A 23,211-nucleotide genomic window follows, 5' to 3' on the forward strand; every position below is an offset into this window, starting at 1 on the left:
GGCCTCAGGTTTCATAAAATCTTCTGTATCTCCCTCATTTGTGGCATTAGGATTTCTTGTTAAAATTAAGTTGTAGTACAACACACAAACAGGCAACACCACTGACTCAACACGGTCATGGCAAAGATGTCTGTGGGTGTGAAACAATCTGAATCTGTGGGAGACAAATGAAAAATATTTATTCATTTATTAGATGGTAAACAAAAGGTATTCCATGTTAAACACACATAATTTCTGTACAAAAGAAAGGGGATACAAAAGGTGTTTCATATTAATACACTTTTAAACAAGCATACCAGATAAAGACAGCATAATATTAGAGATCAATATTTACCTGTTTGCTAGAATGCCAAAGGCATTCTCCACTGTATGTCTTGCCCTGCTCAGTCAGTAATTATAGATGCGCTCATGTGCTGTCAGATTTCGTGCAAGGTATGGTTTCATCATTTAATTCTTCAGAGTGAAGGCATCATCTCTAACATGGCCAGTGCTAATTCAGGGTCATGTAATTTGTCAATTATCACCTTCAGAAATTCCTGGTTTGCCACTTGTGCTTCTATCTGCGCCTGGAACAGGAATGAGTGCCGAATGCTCACCACCCACTTTATATAAATAAGCCACATGTTTACAACAGTTGCATATGGCTGAATGTGTCTTAAGTATGTCATAACTGCCTTCACAGCAATCGCCGTCCATAACAAACTGTTGAAAGTGGGTGTGGTACAGATCATCAGCGACATACATGTACGACTACGTGTGTTGGCAATTTCATCTCGGCATACATAATGCTGTTGTAATTGTACACTGCGTTCGTCGTACTGGTGTCGTAATCAGCTGATTTTTATTTATTTTTTTTTTAGACAATGGCCCACGACTGATGCCAAAACAAGCCATTACACCAGTTGTGGTCTTGAATCTCCGATGTGTGATTCAATCTTTAGCCTAGCCATTATTTTATATCTTCAATAATTCTGCTAAAGTTTGATATGATTTTCTATGATATAAATTCTATTATATTATGAATTACATTAGTAACAAAACCACACATTAACCCAATCCCATACCTATGTATGTATAGGCATATTACTTTTGGCACTTGGCCTTCCTTCAGTGATAAAAACCAATTGTAAGGAGGTAATATCTGTAAAATTATTTTCCTAAAAAAGTAAATAATATAAGCTGATAAATACAGTAAACCTTATCCACAATGTAATGTATACATCATAAGGTTAAAATACAGAAGTACTTACTTGTAAAGAATAAGCATACTTACACATTTTTAACCAGTGATGCATTGGCATATTCCAATATATAACAACTTCAACAAGGGAACGAGGTATTTCAATAAATGCTGGCTTTGCTACTGCTCCAACTTCTAACCCAGCAAGTAAAGCTAATGCCTCACTGAAGTATGACACAAAGTAGTGACTTGACCGAAATGAGAGTGCTTTTCTATAAGCCATCATCCACCTGGAAAATTAATTAGTATATTAGTTCTGTTGTCTTGCCCTAATGATCTTATCCATTTATTTGTACTACCACACACATGAAAAGATTCAAAATGTACAACCAAAACTGTCATATTATTTTGTTACTCTTTGGTATTAATTCACTTTTGCTACTCAGAGATTCAAATTTAATCATTTATGAATTTGCTGTAACACTAATTATAACAATGTACTATGTAATATGGAAACCATACCAAAATATGTATATCACACCCACAACCAGTATTTCTGAAAGTACTAAGACATAAACCAATCCCATAATTTTTTGTGCTTGTTATTACAGCATTCCATAGGTTTGATGTGTTAATCTCCTTTCATTCCTGAATATCCACTTCATGTGCAGATTAATGTACTTCACACTTGTCTCAAATCATTAATTTCCAAATGCTGAATCTACTTCAGTATCAAATACTACTTACTTCAAGTGTTATAATTTATATTCTTCATCCTATTTACTAAAAATGTATATTTCTTTGTAAGTCTTTGAAGTACTTCTATTGTTTCATTTCTTGTTAGAACTCAATCAAAGGTAATATTGTACACCTGATCCTGTACTTATCTCTTCTCTAGGTTCTTTGTCCCAAAATGGTTTTGTTGGCTTTCTTTCTACATGTGTTCTTTTAATCACTGATTCAGTATGTTTAAAGTCTTTCTTCTTCAAAAACAGTATTGCAACATTTGCCAAGTCATATTATTCCACATTTATTGTAAGATAATTTGATATTTTACTATGAAGGCTAGCAATTCTCTCCCAACATTTATATTACATAATTTATATAACTGTACTGAATAACTTTCACAATGCAGTACAGTTTATCATTTCACATAGGGTAAAGCTAGACTATGCTTCCTGAATCCTACCCCAAACCTTGTGCATATTATTTTCTTAAGATCTTGGCATCAACTGGTATTAGGTTGTCTATCCCGCTTTAGTTTTTGAACATGTTCATTCAGTATCTAAATACTATACATCTCTTTTTCTTCCCACACTTTCCCTATCTTCTTCCATCCTATTGGACCTTAGTCAAAATTTCTGACAAACATGGATTTGTCTAACTTATACATGCTACATACATACATACAATCACAATTTGTTAAAGTATATTGTATTTTTCCTAACTATACAAACCTGAGGTCCTTTACATTAGAAATTACTTTATAGCAAAGCTGGAACATGCCCATTAAACTCTTGAACAAGGTGGTTAGGCAGTAACTAGGGTCTGGTGAGCGGGTAGACCCACCTGCCCAGATGTAAATTGAGGGGTGGCATAAGGTGAGCATTAATGTAAAGGACCTCAGGTTTGTATAGTTAGGAAAAATACAATTTACTTTCAAAAATTGTGATTTGTTCCTACATGATATACAAACCCTCGATCCTTTACATCAGGAAGACTCACTGATTGGTGGGAGGAATCTGAATGAGCTTCTAGAATTGACTGGAATTCAGCACACCTAGGCTATTCCTCCTGGTCATAGGAGCGAGGAGGAGTGCCCTGCCTCTGACAGCTTGATTGGAGTATACGAGATGCATGATTAAGAGTCAGACTTCTGGGCCTTTTTTAAATGAGTGAGGAATCGTACCTCATCCAAAAATGGGGTTGGGAAGAATATTCAGTGTCGGAGGCATTGATGCAAAATTCTGGGAAGGGTTTGTATTATTGCCAGTCTCCTTCCTCCCCTTGCTAGAGGAAGGAGCAGGATTGCTTCTATGATTCTGATAAGAAAATAGAAAAGAAACCTGATGTGTAGGCTTACCGCATCAAAAGCCCGACCAGTAAGTATAAGTTTGAGTCCTATTCTCACCAGAAGGAAGAGGAATAGAAGGACATGGAGGAGGAATGGGGAGAGGCCAGTCACTCTCGCATCCTTCTCACCTCTAGAACCACACACCATAGACAAGATGCAACTTGCTCTCTTGAAGGAGCTGAGTAAGCAAACACAACTTGTTGAGCATCTACCACCAGTCCAAGGGAAAAGGCACTCCAAGGCCCTGTGGGCCTACCCGAAGGAAGAAAGATATAAATGAGGTCCTAATGAGACCACATCTAGCTTCTAGTCCAACATATATTCTTTGGGGTGTGATGGATGTACCAAGCCACTTGTACTGTTCGCTCTCTGAGAGAGCAAACATTTGACATAGCCATCTGCAGAGGAGTTCCTCATAATCTGGTAGGATTTGGAGGAAGACATGTCATTAGAAACTTCTGCATTGGGGGTCAGCTGTGGAAAAATGAATCAACATTCAGTGATGGATGTCGATCCTCTGTTAAGTACAGCAACACACCAATACAACAAAGTAATGACTGATCTGGATCAACCAATACAAAGTCCAAAACGCAGATCATGAAGAATTCACACTCGTCAATAGATGCCGAATGATTGCGCATCCAAGACAGAGTCACAACATGACACCTGCCTTTTGAACGGTGATGCTGAGAACAAACTATGCAAATTGTCTATCTTCTTCACCAATGCTGGAGGGAGACGTGATGCAGTCTTGAAAATCAAAACTCTGTCTGATGATTCTCGCTAGGTATGTAAAAGCTAGACGGGAGTCAAATGCCTTCTAGAGACTGAGGTCCCTGTGATGGCAAGACAGAGAAATTTCTCATCAGTAGTTGAATCTCAACTAAGTCGAAACAATACACTTTAGTGAATGACTAAAGCAAGTGTGGACCTATGTCTTCACAGTTGAACCAGAGAGAAGTAAACTCTCATGATTCTGATCATAGATAAAGTCCCGTCAATGACACCAACCAGTGAAGACGGCTATAATCCCTGGCATGTTACAAAGGACTGAAGAAGTTATTCCACTATCTCATTGTTACTCAGCAAGAAAGTCTATGCTTGCAATGAAGGTGGGAAGTCTTTAGTCATGAAAACATTTACCCTGGAAACAGAGCTAGTTGGGCAGGGAAAAGGCGAAGTCTTCCATTACTCATTTTCAATTCGAGGTGAACAAAGAATAATTGAACACCTTATGAATTAGAAAAATATATGTATATTAGAAGACAAAGCTCGAATTGTCTGAAGAAAATCATCCTGAGTCACCATAGCAGCTGAGGGGTCAGTGTGATGAGTAGAAGACCACAGACTTCTGTTATACCATTAAACAGGATAATGAGTCCAGTGAGACATCTGTCTGAAAATTCTTGCAATGGCAAATGTGTACTAGTACGAGACATGAACCTTATGCGAGAATTCCCAGCCAACCAGAGACCTATGTCTGATGGCTGGTGTCACTATGTTGTCAATAGTTTGTTTTGTAATTCAAATTTTTAGATTTTTTAAATTTGAGTATTGCATTAATTTATTATGTATTAGCTTGTTTTCTCCTCACCAGTGGTATGCCTGTTTCACTTAATTTTTAACAGCTCTTGTTATCTTTTTGTGCTTTGAGGTGGATGGGTTTCCCTCTTTTTAGAGTTATGGCAGCCATTTTCTGGATCTCAAGTCAAGAAGTGTTGCTGTTGCCTGCAGTTACCACTGGAGTTGTTCCTTGACACTTTTGGTACCCGTCTGTGGATGCTTTGTGGCGCTTTTGGATTGCTTTGCCCTGCAGTTGCACGAGTTAAATATCTGCAACTTCATCCAGCTGCACCCTTGGTCCAGTACTAGCCAAGGGGAGCTCTCTTTCCCATGGTAATATAATTGCACCTTAATTTATTTTTTGTGATTACGGCCATTATCCACTTCTTATGTCTTGAATAGACTTTTTTATGAAACTCTGCCATCCACCATTATCCGAGTTGGATCCAGTAATTCCGTCACCCTAAGATTCTCTCCAGACATGGGGAGTAATCAGTTTAATACTGAGGAGTCTTGGAGTTATGGAATTTAGAGTTTAATGTTAGGCTATTCTTTCTTTTTGCCTGCCTTCTCCTTTCGGGACCCCTTCTTTTTGGTATGTGTTTTGAGCTCTGTCTGTGCGTTTTGTTTTATTTTATAGATAATTAAGGGCGTGTTTTCACTGATTCTGTGTATTAACAAGGTTCAGGGATAGTTTCTGTCTGCCGTATATGTATTTGAATTAAGGATTTTTCTTGGTATTTTCATTGTCTCCTTGAATTGATTTTGAACACGGTATTGAAATTTGGTACTATTCCACCTATTGTGGATTTAGTATCGGATTTTGTGAATACTTGTTGATAAGCTGAGGTTGTGTAAAGTGCGATGATGAAGCCAGCCATCACAAAGTGGCAACTGTTTTGACAGGATACCGTACATATTTCGTTCTTGAGTATTCACTGGTGTATGTGTAAAATTAATTCTTGGGGTGGTGTGGTGGTTTTTTCCAGACAGCATATTTTCACCTCCTTGTTTTTTGTTGTGTAAATTCAGTGTTTTGTGTATGCAAAAGTGGTCATCATGTCTGTTGTTAATGTATTGGAACTCCTTAGAAGAGACGGGTGGCAAGAAAGGGCAAGAGCTAGAACAGGTAGCTCAACATTTCGAAATAGAGTATAAGGGCTCAGTAAGAAAATGTCTGTTGTTGTTACAAATTTATGAATAAGTTAAAACTGTAGACTGGTGGGGAACAAGAAGTGAAATTAAGTAAAGAAGTATTGTCTGTAGAAATCTTGGACAGGCAAATTGCACTGAGACATAGAATTTGATATGGAAAAATTTAAAGCAGGGGAGAGAGAAAAAGATAGGCGACCTGCTGTCTCTTTTGAGAGGATTGCAGCAAGATTGGAGTGGCCCCAAGAGTATTGGACCATTCTCATTCAAAGTAAATTTATAGGAAGGGTTCAAAAGGTATATGTAATGCTTGACAAAGATCTGTTGTCCAATTATGACAGTGTTATGGTATTGTTTTGAAGGCCTATGAGTTAGTTCCTGAAGACTATAGGCAATGCTTCAGGAACTTACAAAAGATTAAGGTACAAATGTTTGTAGAATTTGCTAAGGGTAAGAAACAATGCTGAAAATTGGTTGAAATCTTAAGAGATTGATGATTTTGATAAACTGAAGGAATTTTTGTTGATTGAAGAATTTAAGAGGTGTGCTGGATAAGTTGAAGGTGCATCTTGAGGAATTGAAACTAGATACCCTTCAGGAAGTAACCATCACCAGTGATGAATATTATTTGTCACGTAAAAATGAGTTAGGGGGAATATCAACAAGTGTGAAGTCTGGTCATGACAGGTACCTTACCTTACAGACCTTACATCTTGTTCGGGTTGCCCCAGGTCCCTCAGTGTGAGGGCACCTCCTAACATGTCTACGCCAGAGAGTTGCTAGTACATCTTCCGGTATATTTTGCATCTTCCAATCTTGGATGGTCTGGGATGCAGTTTAGATATTTGTCGAGCTTATTCTTAAACACATCTACGCTCACTCCTGATATATTCCTCAGATGAGCTGGCAACGCATTGAATAGACGCTGCATTATCGATGCTGGTGCGTAGTGGATTAATGTCCTGTGTGCTTTCCTTATTTTTCCTGGTATAGTTTTGGGCACTATTAATCTACCTCTGCTTGCTCTTTCTGATATTTTTAGTTCCATGATATTTTCTGCTATTCCTTCTATCTGTTTCCATGCCTGAATTATCATGTAGCGTTCTCTTCTCCTTTCTAGACTATATAATTTTAAGAATTGTAGTCTTTCCCAGTAGTCTAGGTCCTTAACTTCTTCTATTCTAGCTGTAAAGGACCTTTGTACACTCTCTATTTGTGCAATATCCTTTTGATAGTGTGGGTACCATATCATATTGCAATATTCAAGTGGACTACGAACATATGTTTTATAAAGCATAATCATGTGTTCAGCTTTTCTTGTTTTGAAGTGCCGTAACAACATTCCCATTTTTGCTTTACATTTTGCCAACAGAGTTGCTATTTGATCATTGCATAACATGTTCCTATTCATCATCACACCAAGGTCTTTAACTGCTTCCTTATTTGTGATGGTCTCATTATTAGGTCCCTTATATGCATATAGCTTTCTTTCTCTGTCTCCATAATTTATTGATTCAAATTTATCAGAGTTAAATACCATCCTATTTACCTCTGCCCAATCATATACTTTGTTAAGGTCTCTTTGTAGAGCGTTCCTATCTTCATCACAAGTAATTTCTCTACTTATTCTTGTGTCATCTGCGAAACTACTCACTACCGAATCCTTCACATTATTGTCTATGTCTTCAATCATAATAACAAACAGTATTGCAGCTAACACCGTACCTTGCGGCACACCGGATATTACCGCTTGACTTCATCCGAATTTCTCGTCGGTTTGCAATAACTATCTGTTTTCTGTTGTGTAAAAATTCTTTTAACCATCTTCCTACTTTATCCACGATATTGTGTTTTCTAATTTTCTTCGCTAATATATTATGGTCTACTTTATCAAAAGCTTTTGCAAAGTCTAAATAAACCACATCTGTTTCATTTCCGCTTTTCATATTTTTGAATATGTTCTCACGGTGGACTAACAGTTGGGTTTGTGTACTTTTTCCGGGTACGAAACCCATGTTCGTCCCTATTATTAAACAAATTATTTTTTTATTAATGTTTCATAATATTTTTCTTCATTACCCTTTCATACACTTTCATAATATGTGATGTTAGACTCACAGGCCTATAATTACTTGCCTCTAGTCTTGATCCACTTTTGAAAGTAGGGGTAATATATGCTAATTTGTGCTCATCATAAATCTTGCCTGTATCTACACTTTGTCTTAATAATATGCAAGTGGCTTTGCGATAGAATGAACTACTTTCTTTAACAAAATAGCAGGAATTCCATCAGGCCCTGCAGCAGCTCCATTTTTAATTTCATTAATAGCCTGCACAATATCAGCTTCATTAATATCTATGTCAGCTAAATATTCACTATTTTCATCCCTTACTTCTATATCATTATCTTCATTATCTATTCTAGGGGTGAATTCTCTCTTATATCGTTCTGCCAGTATGTTGCAAATTCCTTTTTTTCATTCGTTAATCTCCCTTCAATTCTCAGAGGGCCTATTTCTATTCTTCTTTTATTCATCTTCTTCGCATATGAGTATAATAGCTTGGGGTTTTGCTGATATTTAATAGGGTTTTTTGTTTTTTCTTCCAAGTCCCGTTTTCATTTTCTTTTGATTGTATAATCTTTTGTTCTGCATTTTCTATCTTACTTTTTAGTTCTATAACTTTCCATGCATTTTTTTCTTTGCAAGACCTTTTTTCCACTTTCTGATTTTCTGGAACAAGATCCTTCTGTCTCTTGGTATGCATGAATGATGTTTACTTTTCTTCTTCGGTATATATTTTTCCACTATTTTCTCCAATATTTTATATAATATCTCCGTATTTACCCTTATGTCATCACTTACGAAAATGTTATCCCAATCTTTGTTTAATTCTTCATTAATTTCTGACCATTTTATATTTTTACTGTAGAAGTTGTATTTTCCATATCCTTCCCACTTTTTCATTTCTTGCTTATCTCTATTTTCACTTGCTTTGGAATGAACTGTTAATTCTATGACATTATGGTCTGAAATATTCGCATTATAAACTATTATTTCTTTAACATAATTCATCTCGTTCACAAATACTAGGTCTAAAGTATTTTTTTTCCTTTCTTGTTGGCAGGTGATTTATTTGTTGAATGTTGTATTCTAGTAGCATATCTAATAGCTTTTCAAATTGCCTCTTATCTTCTGCACTACTATTACTCTCTTTTTTATATGTATAAGTACAACCACAATCTCCTATTCGTTCTTTCCATTCTACGAAAGGAAAGTTGAAGTCACCAGATAGGAGAATAGTCCAGTCCTTGTGATTTCTACATATATCATCCAATTTTTCAATTATTAAGTCAAACTCTTTAGTATTAGGAGGTCTATATATTACTATGTTCATCAATTTTTCAGATTCAAATTCTACCGCTATTAGTTCACATTCTGAGTTACTATATTTCTCATATATTTTTCCTTGTTTTTTGTCTTTCCCATATATTGCGGTTCCCCCTTGATTCCTATTTTTTCTATCTGATCTATAAGTTTGGAACCCTTTTATTTGATCATCATTCCCAGTCTCTTGGGAATACCAGGTTTCACTTATATTCATTATATCTATTTTCTTTTCATTTTGGGTTAGTTCTTCTAAGTACTCTATTTTTCTTTTTGAGTTACTCGTAACTAAACCCTGCGCATTCATCACTATGATGGTTTGCGTGTTTTCTCCTTCATTTAATACTGGTAGTAATAAGGATTTTCCCATGTCTCTTTCCTGTTCTGGTATGTTGTTCTTTTTTTCATTTCCAGAAATTCTGACATTAAAAATAATAATGCTGAGATGTTTACTAGGAGTAATTTTAAAGGTAATAATCAAGGTAGTGATCAAGGTAATAATAATGGTCTCAGTTAATGGCGATTCGGTTTTATGGGGCTTGTCTAGAGCCATAAAATCGGTGATTAAAGGCTCCATAACGAGCCAAATTTCGGTTATCAGCACCTTATGAGCCATAACATACCAAGCAGAGGCGCCATTAACTGGTTATCGTTGCCATTAACCAAAACTTGGCACCATAAGCACCATAAATAGGCGAGTTTCGGTTAATGGCTGTTTTCGCTCATCAGCACCCAGCCGGGAATGGAACCCCTGCCGATAACCAGGGAACTGCCTGTTATAATAATTTTTCTCCTAACAGAGGTAATAGGAGACCTAATGTTTATAGCCCTGAGAAATGAAAGACAATGACATGCTTCTTTTGCAATACGAAGGGGTAACTAAGGAGCATGTGTCATGCGTTCAGAAAATCTTGGCTAATGGTAGACCAGTGATGGGAGTGACAGGTATTTGTCTGCCAGTAGTGTATTTATTGTCTGCAAATTCATCCAAGAAAAGTCGAGTACAGTCAATTTCATACGCCTCTCTTTTCGTAATTTTTTTTTTTTTTTTTTTTTTACAAAATTTTGTCCCGGTTATCGTATGTTTCCTTGGTTTTTGTACACTTGGAAATGCTCCATCCGGGGTACAGCACATGACTGGGCCCCATATCGAGTGCCCAAACAAAGCCCTTCTTCTTTTGTGACACAATTTGCTTTTGTGTTAATTGTTTTTGTACTTTTGTGCTTTTATTATTCAAGGGCAACTGCTAAATAAGCCATCATGGGGCCAAAGAAATTTCCAAGTGCAAACCCTTGTGTGAAAAAGGTGCAAAACACTATAGAATTTAAGTGAGAACTCGTAGCAAAGTGTTGGAGGGAGTTGCATTCCAATATCAGTGAGGAAATGCCTACAGCAAGCACTGCTGTTATTGAATTCAGGCTAGCGGAGGCTGGTTTGAAAAATTCAGAAAACAAATGGGTGTACATAATATGCCTACTTCAGGAATTAAGGACATGTTTGCAAAGTGGAATGGTGTAAAAAATTTCATGGAGAATTATCAAATGCCAGAAACAAATGTCTCTGGACAGTTTTGTGTGACTGGGGTCCAGTATCTCTCAAGTTGGTCCTAGTGCCAGTATAAAAACAGAGGGGAAGTAACCTTAAATAGTGCCAGTAGAAAATGAAGAGAAGTTACCCCAGATAAGTCCTTGATACCTGAAGTCCTTCTGAAGGGAGATTCCCCTTCCAAACAATAACCTCTCCTCCTCCCTCTCCTCTCCTCTCCATCTCCCATACGCTAACAGGTGTTTTCCATAAAGGTAAGAAGGATGTCAGATATTCATGTATTCATTTCATTAGTCATTTATATTTATTTCACATTGTTTTCTGTATGTAAAACTGTGTTTATTCCCTAAAAAATATTTTTTTTTGTTAATATCTTTTGGGGTCTGGAACACATTAATTGTATGCACATTATTCCTTATGGGAATTATTGTTTCAGTTTTCATAAGAGGTTCTGGAACGGATTATGTACAAAAACCGAGGTTCCACTGTACGTATTTTGTGTGATGCTAGTGCAGCTCAGTCTTTAATTCGTCGAGAGGCATTGCCATATAATTTTATGTATGAAAATGAGGAATTTGTGTTATTGTCAGGTTTCCCTGTACCTGTAAGTCTTACACAGTTGGAAATTTTTATCTAATATGTCCTTCCTCTTCAGGTAATTTGAAATTGGCTATTGTTGATAAATTTCCTGTTATAGATGATGTGATAGGGAATGATGTTGCTCTTAAGAATAAGACCTGTTCCATATTGATAAATCCTGATAATGAAGTAGCTGTAGTTACTCTTTCTATTGCTAGAGTTGCTGATGCTGCAGAGTCAACAATTGATGTAGATTTGAGTATAGTTTAGAATGTAGTGATAATGTAGTAGTTGTTGGAGGTCTTGGGATTTTGAAGGACAAACTGAATTGGACCACTGAAGAACTTATTAAAGCTCAGAAAAGGGGTTTTCAGGGCCTCCCTATTGAGTCACGTGAGGTGTCTGATGTAACTGTTCCCAAATTTAAGATAATTAATAATATGGAGGCTGGTAATATTGATCATGAAATTTTGAAACAAATAATGGTTCCTTTTGTTTACAGGAATGAGTTAATATCATTGGTGCATGAAAGTGGTTTGGCTGGTCATTTTGGCATTCATAATATGGAGGAGTAATGATAGTTTATATTTGACAACGTCTCCAAAGGTTGAGAGAGAGAGAGAGAGAGAGAGAGAGAGAGAGAGAGAGAGAGAGAGAGAGAGAGAGAGAGATTGGTGGAAGAATGAATGGGAGGGGTTAAATGGCGGTCGGAACCATGTCTGTTGTGGCGCTCTGTAATAAGTCAGTGGAAGTCTGTTAGGAGAGTCATAAGCAGTTAGGCGTCTGGTGAAGTTAGTGTCGGTTTTGGCAGCAGTTATCCTTTGGTGGTTAGTTGTTTTGGTGTTATTGATAGATTTTGGGGTTGTGAAGTTGTTGTGCGTGTGCTGCTGGTGGTTGTGGTGAGGTTGAAGAGGTTTGTGATGCATTTTCGGTGTCTGTGAGTGGTGGTTGGGGCAGTGTTGGTTTTGGCAGGTTGTGTGTCGGCTAGCCTATAGCCTATATCCAGTGGACAGCACAGCCTAGCCCTGAGTATCGGAAGCCAGAGGTTAGTACCTGTTTGTGTTTTGTGTGTTTGGTGTTTCATTGAACCAATTGTCCTGCAGGTTAAAGGTAACGTAAAGGGGAAAGTGTGAGTGTGGGAAATTTTGTTAGCTGCAACGATTAACATAACTGTGGGGAGTTTACTTGTTTTTTTGTGATCCCGCCACATTATTTTTTGGCGCCCGAACAGGGACTGCTGGTGTGGTAGCTGCAGGACGTTTGGTCTAGGCTAGTGTGTATGAGTGGTGAGAAAGTTTGGGATGGAAGGATTGAGTGAGGTGGAGAGGCTGAAGGAGGAGTTGAGGTTGGAGAGGGAAGTAAGAGGACAATTGGAAGTGGATAATGAGAGGTTAAGGGTAGAGTGTGAGGAGCTGAAGAGCTTGTTAGAGGAAATGAGAGGAATGCTAAGGAGTGCAAAAGTGGAAATGAAAGAAGTGAAAGGAGCGGAAGAGAGAATGGTTGAGAAAATGGACGAAAAATTCTTGGTGATGATGAATGCAGTGCAGGAGATGATGAAGGGGTTCATGGGAGAGGGAGCTGTAGAAGGTAGGCCTACTAGGTCTTGTGATAGGCCAGAAGTGGTAAAGACATTGGAAGAGCGAGTGGATGAAACTACGAGTGACGAAGGTGACTTGGTTGTGATAGGTAAGGGAAAGAGACAGGATAAGGATAAACCTGAGGACAAGAAATAAAAGGGGGGAAGGGGGCCTGAGGGAAAAGAAAAGAAGACTTAAAGGGAAAGAAGGCTAGTAAGGCATGACGGAACAGGATGAGACTAGGACTGAATACATTGGGGAAAGGGCTGAGAGTGATTTAGATAGCAGTGAGTGGAAACACGTGGGTAGAAAGAAGGGTAAGAAGAGCGTAATTAGGAGCATGGATGTTAGTATGGAAGTTGATTCGCTGTATTCGGACGAGGTTAAGAGGGATCAGAATGGAAGTAGCGAAACTGAGATGAGCCGCCTGTGGAGAAAGGAAAAAGCACGAATTAAAGCTGTATATATGAGAGAGATACCTAGATGTGCACAATACGAGGAAATATGGTAGTAGGGACATAGGGGATTTTTTTTAAGGAATATGAGAGGTATTGTGAGGCAAAGTATGGGGATAACAAGAGAGTCTGGGCAAGAGAGTTGGGTAGCTTTTTGATGGGGTTTTTGTTGAGTATGTATGGGGTAATGATGAGTGTAGGAATGTGCCTTATGAGAGTGTGAAAGCCAGGATTGTTTAACAGGCAAAGAGGATAAGGAGTAGTGTTAGATATGGGAGAAAACATGGTTTTGATGAAGTAAGAATGAATGTTGGTGAGTCATTGTCAATGTATGTGTGTAGGTTGGAAACATTAGCCAGGAAAAAGTTTGGGGCTGAGGGATAAATGAGGGTGTAAAGAGTTAGTAAGGAAGTTGTTGGCAACTGTGCCTGAGAGTGTGTATGAGTTTGTAAATCTGAAACGTAAGGAGAAAATGCGATGGACGAATGAAAGGTTGACGTGGAACGACATTTTGGAAATAGTAGAGGATTATGAGTTTGATAAGTGTATGAAAGAGAGTAGAAGTGTTAGTGTTAGGACTGAAGTGACTAATGTACCAGAGTTTAAGAGCTATAGGGAGGCAGTTTTAGAAGGGCCAAGGCGAATGGCAGAGCGAGTGGTTGATAGGAGCGTTAGAGCCAGTGATGTAAGTATGGTTAGCCCTAAGAGAGATTGGAGTGCAAGTGTTGGAAGAGTAGAGTCGGTTAGTTGTGAACGAGAGCAGCAGTGCTACAGATGTGGAAAGCTAGGGCACAGGAAGAATGAATGTCGGTGGGCGTTGGGAGCTTGCTTCGGGTGTGGGCAAACAGGGCATTTAGTGAGCGAGTGTAAGAAAGATAGGGATATTAAATGTTACAGGTGTGGGCAAGTAGGGCATATGGCAAGTGGATGTCGAGGTACTCGTGTGACTGAGGTTTGCGGTAATTGCGGGAAGAATGGGCATTATGCTAGGATGTGTAAGGAACAGCAGGCAAAATGTGTTGAATGTGGAATGGAAGGTCATGTGGCGAGTGTGTAGGCGAAAGAGGATGAGTCAGGTTGGGAGTTCGGGAAACTAGGTACAAAGGGGATTCAGTTGGGTGGGTCCTCTGGTGTGTGGTCGGTAAGAGTGATGCATGTGCGTGAAGGATTGTTGCATGAAAAAGGGTTTGGAGGAAGAGCTCATGAATGTATGAGTGTAAAAGTGAGGTGCAAAGGGGTGTGTTTGGTTGCTTTGATTGATACTGGGTGCAGTGTCAGTGTTCTTTTTGAGAATGGATGTGACAAGTTGCGGAGTGAGTGTGAAATTAGGAAATGTAAAGGGGAGGTACGAGGAATGGGAAATTTGGGTATGCCTGTGGTGGGAATGTTGCGTGAAAATGTAGAAATCGAAGGGGTAGTGATGGATGAAGGTGAATTTTATGTGAGCGGGGGAATGAGTGATAAGTGTGATATGTTGTTAGGGTACAGGTTCCTGAAGAAGTGTGGGATGGTGGTCCATCCATGCAGGAATATGATTGAGTTGCATAGGAAGGGGAATGTACATGGAGAGTTGTACTTGGATAGGGATGGAGGGTTAAGCAGTAAAATATGGAAAGGAGTGCCGTTGGTTGCGAAAGAGAGTGTAAAAGTGCTGCGAGAAGTTGGAGAAGTTGTTAGGTAAAAGTTGCGTGGCCTGATAGTCTTGGGATTGTCAAAGGTGACAAGTGTGCATATGTGGTTGAGGGTGAGGATGCGAACAAGTTGGTAAGAGCAAGCGTGCATGTGTACGACGGGATTTTGGATATGGAGAATCCTCGGGTTTTTGTGGCCTCATTGCCGAGTGTTAGGAAAAAGCGAGTGCGGGGTATACGTGAAGGTGATTGTGGGGGTTTGGGGTTGTTATACATTGGTGGATGTGGACGACGAAAGATATGTTAGGGTGCGGCGGGTGATGACAGGTAGCATGAAAGAAAGTAATGAGTGGAAGTATGATGAGTTGGGAGAAAGAATTGAGGTGGATGAAAATGTTGGTGATGACGAGAGGGAGCGGTTGATGCAAATGTTGTGGGATAGGCTGGGTGCGTTGAGTCGGGGTGACGAGGATTTCAGGGAATCTAAGCTTCCAGAGTTCAAGATAGTTTTGACTGACGATACCCCATATATCAGCGTCCCCGACACTTTTCTGCGGTTGTTGCCCGAGAGATTGAGGAACAGTGTGAGGAAGTTGAGAGAGTGGGAGTGATCGAGAGGAGCGAGAGTGCTTGGAATAGTCCCATAGTCCCAGTACGCAAGACAGATGGGAGTTTGAGGATGTGTGTGTGGATTACAGGAAGGTGAATGAAGTGACTGTGAAGGAGCGATTCCTGATGAATGTGGTGTCTGATTGTGTGTATAAGATGCATGGGATGAGAGTGTTCACAAAATTGGATTTGGTAAGGGGCTATTACCAGATGCCTCTTGAGGAAGGGAGCAGGCATGTCACGGCTTTTTCGAGTGGTAGCTGCCACTATCAATTCAAGAGGTTAAGTTTTGGATTGGCTAATGCGCCTGCTGCCTTCCAGAGGGGCGATGAATGTAGTTTTGGCTGGTTTTGATAGATGACGTTTTGATTGCAAGTCAGACTGTTGAGGAGAATGTGGAACTGCTTGAGAAGGTGTTAGAACGGTTGGAGTGAAAGTGAAGCTGGAGAAGTGTAGGTGGTTGGCTGGGGAAGTGAAATTTCTGGGTCATATGGTGAGTGCAAGTGGTATGTAAGGAAGAGTGAAAAGTTTGTGGAAAAAGTAAAGGAGTTTCCACGTCCCCGGACCGTGCGGGAGTTAAAGGGTTTTTTGGGTTTGATTGAGTTTGGGAGGAAGTTTGTTAGGGATTGTTCGGGTATAGGGAAGCCGTTGACTGAATGGACCGGGAAGAAAAATTGTACTAAGCTGAGGTGGGATGAGTGAATGGTGGGAGCATTTGAGAGATTGAAAGAGCAGGCTGCTAGGGATGTCACCTTGGCTTTCCCAGACTATAGTGAGGATGCCAGTAAGCTTGAGTTGTATGCTGATGCTAGTAAGTTTAGTATGGGAGGATGCTTGGTGCAGATGCAAAAGGTGAATGGGGAGGGACAATTGAGAATGATTGCGTATGTGAGTAAAGCTTTTAATAAAGCAGAGCTGAAGTATTCGGTGGTTGAGAAGGAGCTTGCGGCAATAAGGTTTTTTGTGTGAAAGCGTTGAAAGTGTTTTTGTATGGGGTAAAATTTGTCATAAGGACAGATCATCGGCCGTTAGTTTATATGATCAAGAAGGAAAGTGTGAAGGCTGGGATTGCGAGGACAATTGAGGATCTGAGTGAGTTTGATTTAGCTTAGAATATGTGCCGGGGAGTAAAAATGTGATTGCTGATACGATGTCTAGGATGCATGGTAAGGACAGTGGTGTTGTGAAAAGTGACTGGGATCTAAATATGGTACCTGAGGGGCTGGTTGTAAAAGAGAGGTTTGAAGGGAATGACAGTGTGTGTGAATGTTTGTTTTCAGCATTGAAAAACTTGGAAGGTAAGGGTCTAGTTGAAGAGGTACCCGGTAGTGTGAATGATTTGCAAGGGAAGTTGATGAGTGATGTGCAGAAGGAAGTGGCATATGCGGAGGAACAAGGTGGGCAAGGAGAAATGTTGCATGAATTGTTGTCAGCAGTAGCTGAGTTGTTTGGAATAAAAGTGTTGTTTTATTTTGGATGGGACAGACCGGTTGAATATCGAGGAAGGGTGAGTACAGGTAATGAACGTGGGGTTTTGATGATTCAGTGCGGGGAACGTGGTTGTAATTGGTTGGTTACAAAAAGGGACTGTGAAGGGGATCTGAGTCAGAATTGTGGAAATGGGGAATTAGCTGAGGATGAATGTGATGAGGAGGATTGTGATGTGGATAACCAAGTGGACGTGGTAGTGAATGTGTGTATGCATGGGACTCGAGGGAAAATGGTGACGTTTGTCCAAGTAAATGATAGTGGGTACTGTAGTTTGGTTGACACAGGGGCACAAGTTTCCTTGGTGAGTGGGTCAGTGGTGAGTGAACTTGAGAGATGTGATTGGGAAATGAAAAGGCAGTCTACAAGTGTGAGAATACATGGGTTAGGACAAGGAAAGTGTTTTAGTATGGGAAGAGGTACGGTTAAAGGTTAGGTTGGGAGATCTTGAAGTAATGCATAACTTTATAGTTATAGGAGAAAATGATATGCCATCTTGCTTTTTAATAGGGATAGATTTTTTGAGGATCTACGGTATAGACGTAGATATAGGAAATGGAATTCTTAGAAAGGGGAGCAGACAAGTAGCTAGGATTCAAGATGGTAATGTATTTGTAGCAAACTTTGTGGGTATGATTGATATTGCTAGGAGTGAGAATGATCTGTTGAGTGAGGAAGAGATTGAGGAAATGCAAAATAAGTGCCTGAAGATAAGTGTGTTGCGACAATGCGTTTTGGGAGGAGTGTGTGTGGAAGACTGGCCATGTTAGTTGGATATATATAAGAGGGTTGCTAAACGTTTTGTGGTGTGCAAAAACAGTGTACTTTTTGCATCAGGAAGGGGTGTATGACAGGGAAGTGTATGTGCCGGTGTTTTCTGTTGAGTCAGATGTGAGTATGTGTTTGTTGGTGCATGATCGGTTTGGGCATATGGGGAAAAATAAGTTGTGGGAATGCATGAGAGAGAGATTGTATGCTCCTGGGTTGAATAAGATTTGTGTGGATGTGGCTGTCACGTGTGAAGACTGTCAGAGAGGAAAGTATCAGAGTGTGCATGCAAGTCCACCTGTGTTGCGATTGCAGATGAAAGAGCCGTTTGAAATGCTTGTGATTGATTGTGTAACTTTGCCTAGGACTACAAGAGGACACATGGGGATGATTGTGATGGTGGATCACATGAGTAAATTTGCCTATGTGGTTCCCATCAAAGATAGGAGTGAAACTGTTGCACGAATGGTGGGTCAAGTGATGTTGCCCATGTGTGTGTGTAAGCTGGCAAAAATGTTGAGTGATAATGGACCTGTTGAAAGAATGGGATATTGTGCATGTGTATTCTACTCTGTATATGCCCAGTGCAAATGGGTTGCCTGAAAGGACTGTTAGGATGATGACTGAGATTTTGCGAATGATGAGTAAGAGCGACAAGGATTGGGATATGTATGTAGGACGTGCAGTTTGGGTATATAACGTCACACTGGAGAAGAGTGTAGGTGTAAATATGTGTTGAATTTTGAAAGGATTGTCAGACCGCGGTTGGGTCTGTCAGAAGGTGATCAGGATTTGTGGAAGAAAGCGAGTGAAAGGTTTGAGAGTTTTAAGATTGAGGATAAGGTGTTGAAAGAGGTGGTTGAGATGGGAAGAATGAATGTGAATAAAATAAGGGAGAAATTTGAAGGGCCTTTTGAGATTTTGGAAGTGGGACCGAGTGGATTGAATTATGTTTTGGGGAAATTGCGAGTAGGTGGGGAATGGATGAGGTTAGGGCACACCATAACCAGCTCCGTCAGTGGAAGGAAGTACCACAGTATGTTCGGGAGAATGCAATGAGTAAGTGGTTGAGGGCGAATAAGTCCGACTGTCGGTGAACAAATTGGTCTGGGAGATCGACAGTTGGTGTTGGTTGAGTATGGAAGAAAACAGAAGAGTGTGGAGAGAGGAAGTGGAATGAAGAAGCGTGAACGGCATGGTAAGGGGGTTGGTGGTAGGGTGCAAACAGTTGATAAAGCGTGTGCTACGGATGACTTTGGGGGAATGAATGATACTTGTAGTGTATGTGGGTTCGAGTTGACAGGGACAAATAAGACTTCAGTGAGAAGGAAACTGAGTAGTGAGGAGGTAGTTGATAGGATGGATAAGTCTTTGCAGGAGTTTGACAGAAGTATGGATGAACTAAAGTGGGTTGGTGGCCGCATTTTAAGAATGTTTGGAACCAGAATAGGAAGAACCATTTCAGTTTTTTTTTTTGAAAGTAGTTTTGATGTTGGAACTCAGAGTTTAGATTTTTTTGACATCAGTGAAGTAGTGATTGGAATTTGGGAGGATGGTAGTGAGGGAGATAATGGGAGTTTGGAAGAAGTGAATGGCGATGTAACTGAAAGAGTGTATGATGGTCCTCAAACAAGATCCAGGGGGCCTGCATCTGAGCATCCTTGGGTGTTGCGAAAGGCAATTTAGTGTGGATGTTGTGAGTGTAAGGAGAAGCTGTCAAATGTAATGGGGGAGGTAATATGGAGGAGTAATGATAGTTTATATTTGACAATGTCTCCAAAGGTGATGTGTGTGAAAGAGAGAGAGAGATTGGTGGAAGAATGAGTGGGAGTGGTTAAATGGCGGTCGGGAGCATGTCTGTTGTGGCGCTCTGTAGTAAGTCAGTGGACGTCTGTTACGATAGTCGTAAGCAGTGAGGCGTCTGGTGAAGTTAGTGTCGGTTTTGGCAGCAGTTATCCTTTGGTGGTTAGTTGTTTTGGTGGTATTTGATAGATTAGGGGGTTGTGAAGTTGTTGTGCGTGTGTCTGTCTGGTTGTGGTGAGGTTGAAGAGGTTTGTGGTGCATTTTCGGTGTCTGTGAGTGGTGGTTGGGGCAGTGTTGGTTTTGGCGGGTTGTTGTGCTGGGGGAAGTCGTGTGGTTGTCGTGTTCTTTCAGGCTGTTGGTGTTCGTCTGCAGTGATTTGTCGGGTTATTGAGTTTTTGTGGGGTTGTGGGTCTCGGGTGGTTGGTTTGTGTTTGGTTGTCGGCGGTGGTTGTGTCGGCTAGCATATAGCCTATATCCAGTGGACAGCACAGCCTAGCCCTGAGTATCAGAAGCCAGAGGTGAGTACCTGTTTGTGTTTTGTGTGTTTGGTGTTTCATTGAACCAATTGTCTTGCAGGTTAAAGGTAACGTAAAGGGGAAAGTGTGAGTGTGGGAAATTTTGTTAGCTGCAACGATTAACGTAACTGTGGGGAGTTTACTTGTTTTTTTGTGATCCCGCCACAAGAAGACATAGGGCAAGTTGCTTATGAATTATTATTGTCCCAAGTTGAAGGCAAACATAAAGATTAATAAACATTACCTTAATATAATTTATCTAGCCCTAAATCCCCAAAAACCGCACCAAAATTTACCACATTGGCAACCCTGTTACCTCCTATTCTGTCCGCCAGTTGGCAACACTGTCGTTGACAGATACGAAAACCTTCCCTCAAATCAGTTGTTAACGAGCGCCCGTGTTGTTTACATCACGGCCGCTCTTTATAAATTTCCTTAAACATTTTTGTGCCTTTAAAGCTTTCATTATTTGTTAAATGAGACTTTATATGAATTACCACTCACGCATTACATCACGAAATAGTGAATTAACTTTGATTTCTGTTGTGGTTCTTAATCTTAAATTACGAACTTTTGCGCGACCCGGAACTACTGACCTGTCCAATTCTACAATGGATTACCAAGAAATTACGATGCTTCCTTCTGCCAGCAACATCAGGAACTGCCCGGTGTGGGACAAGGATGAGTAGCAGGGAGTATGAACCCCATGACATTTGTAGCTCTTGTCGTGGACAGGTTTGTGACTTGACTTCTCGTTGTGACGTATGTAAGCCCTCGTCTGACGAGGATATGACTGCTTATATGAAACGCCAAACAATCTTGCAGCGTAAAAGATCGGTTAAGGAGAAAAAGAAATCGATTGCTAGAACTGTATCTAACGAATTCTTTGACTTGGGCGCTCATGGTTCTGGCTCTTCGGTTTCGGTATCGTACGACTCCGATTCCGAATTAATTGATGCTTTGCCCCCTGTACAACCGGTAATTAGTGAAGTTATTTCTGATGTGGATTCAAAGATTTTGGCAATGGAAACTACCTGGAAAACAGAATTTTAAGAAATTACAGCTTAGTCTAGATAGAGATATTTTCAGCTAAGTTTAACAATCTGTCAGAGAATTTTCAAGAAGCCTTTACTAGAATGTCTAACACACTTTTAGATTCATTTTCAGCTCCTCGTCAGGTACCTGTCGACAGCACCATGGGTAACGGTGCGACAGATACCCCGGCTTGTGAACCCCGTCGTGGCGAAGGCCTAGGGGGGATCCGGTCCGGGAGGGCAGGTGCCTAACGAATCTTTACCCAACGTGTCCCCTGTTTAGTCCCGTAACAGTGCCAAAGGGCGCTTATTTAGGAGAAGGGGGGAGGGATATTAGTGTCAGACCTAAGATAGCTAGTCGTCAGGATTTTAACTTCAGGGGAAGTTTCTAAGTTAGGATCTGACGATGAATGATGATGATGACGCGGATTCGTGTGATATTGATGTTTCTCGAATGGATGTCATGATGTAGAATTCAAGAAACCTTTGATTTAATTTTGAGTTTTCTTCCTCAGGCGAGGCCTAAGAGCAGAATCAGCCTCCGCCTCGTTGTATTACAGAAGGGATTTTTCTTGACGGTCCTTCCCGGTCACGGGAATTTTTACGTTTTCCCTTTGCCCAGAGGTTCGCGAGAGTGAGGGCGGACGTTGCCGCTAAACTTTCGAAGGTGATCGGGGAAGGGAAGAGGAAGCTCTCTTTCTCTTCTACGACACCGGAGAGGAGTTTACCAGGTGGCGGATGATTCTTCATTCTCTCGACCCCCCAAGCCAAATCCTGATTTTGTCCGACTTTCAAGTCAACCCTTGCCTTCTAAGGCTTCGGTCTCTGTCTCAATTGAAGATTTTATTGCTATGGAGTCTGTTATGAGCTCCTTACAAGAAGCTCAATCCTTCAATATGTCCTCGGAGGTCTTTTCGGAATGTATATCAAGGACTCCGGGTTTGTTCCTCCTGATGCTCCTCCTTTTGAGAAATTCTGCTCATCCATTTCATCGCTTCTGTACATCAGAACGAGCTTGCTGCTTCAATGCAGGCCTTTCTTGTTTCTCTAAGGCGTAACCTGTATTTGTTGCAGTTACCCTCCTCTGTATCGGAGATTCAGAGAACCCGTCTGTTGTCCTCTCTTCTCCTTTTGGGCGATTTCCTTTTCGATATTTCTGTGCTTTCTGAGGTTTTGAAGGAACATCAAGGTGATGCCTCTTCTCAAGCTCACTGGGCCTTATCAAGAGCTTTTTCCTCTGGTCTTCCTCCCGTTCCTTCAAGGAGTAAGCGTAAGTTTAGGACCAAGATCTTGTACCTTCTGCTCCAGCCCAACAACCTCCTTCTTGGCCTCTTTTTTCCAGAGTACATCTCAGGTTGCTGGTGCCTCTTCTTCATCCTCTGGTGCTGCACCCTTTGAAACGCGGGAGAGGTTCTTGGCGTGGCTCTAAGGGCAGAGAAAGAGCTCAACCTCCAGGAGGACCTTCTTCTTCTTCTTCTTCTTCTTCCTTGTCTCTGCGTAAGAATTTTCGGAAGTAGGAGTCATCACCTCGCCTGGAGACCGCAGTAGGAGCTTGTCTCTCCCGCCATTGGTCAGCTTGGCAGGGGAGAGCGGTGGATGCTTGGGTGGTGGAGGTCCTGAAGAAAGGTTACGAGATCCCTTTTGTTTCCAGACCTCCACTTTCCAATCGTCCTCTCGAGTTCAGCAGTTATTACCCTCACTCAATCAGGGGTCAAGCTTTGGAGAAGGAGCTTTCGGCCCTCTTGGAGAAGGATGCCATAGAGCGAGCTCCTCCTTCTCCCGGGTTTTACTCTCGGATGTTTGTAGTTCTAAAGGCCTCGGGTGCCTGGCGCCCATCATAGATCTTTCGGT

The 23,211-nt window shown here is 40.7% G+C and overlaps 1 protein-coding gene across 1 annotated transcript in view; it reads right to left on the bottom strand.

The window, feature by feature from the left end:
* The window catches only part of LOC135224006 (protein-serine O-palmitoleoyltransferase porcupine-like), a 388,932-nt gene that overhangs the window by 44,596 nt on the left and 321,125 nt on the right, over positions 1 to 23,211 (bottom strand). The window contains exon 6 of the mRNA XM_064262931.1: positions 1,274 to 1,470. Within this exon, the coding sequence (XP_064119001.1) occupies positions 1,274 to 1,470 (197 nt within the window). The remainder of the gene's footprint in view (positions 1 to 1,273; positions 1,471 to 23,211) is intronic.

The sequence above is a fragment of the Macrobrachium nipponense genome, chromosome 10 (genome assembly GCF_015104395.2).
Source record: "Macrobrachium nipponense isolate FS-2020 chromosome 10, ASM1510439v2, whole genome shotgun sequence".
NCBI lineage: Eukaryota > Metazoa > Arthropoda > Malacostraca > Decapoda > Palaemonidae > Macrobrachium > Macrobrachium nipponense.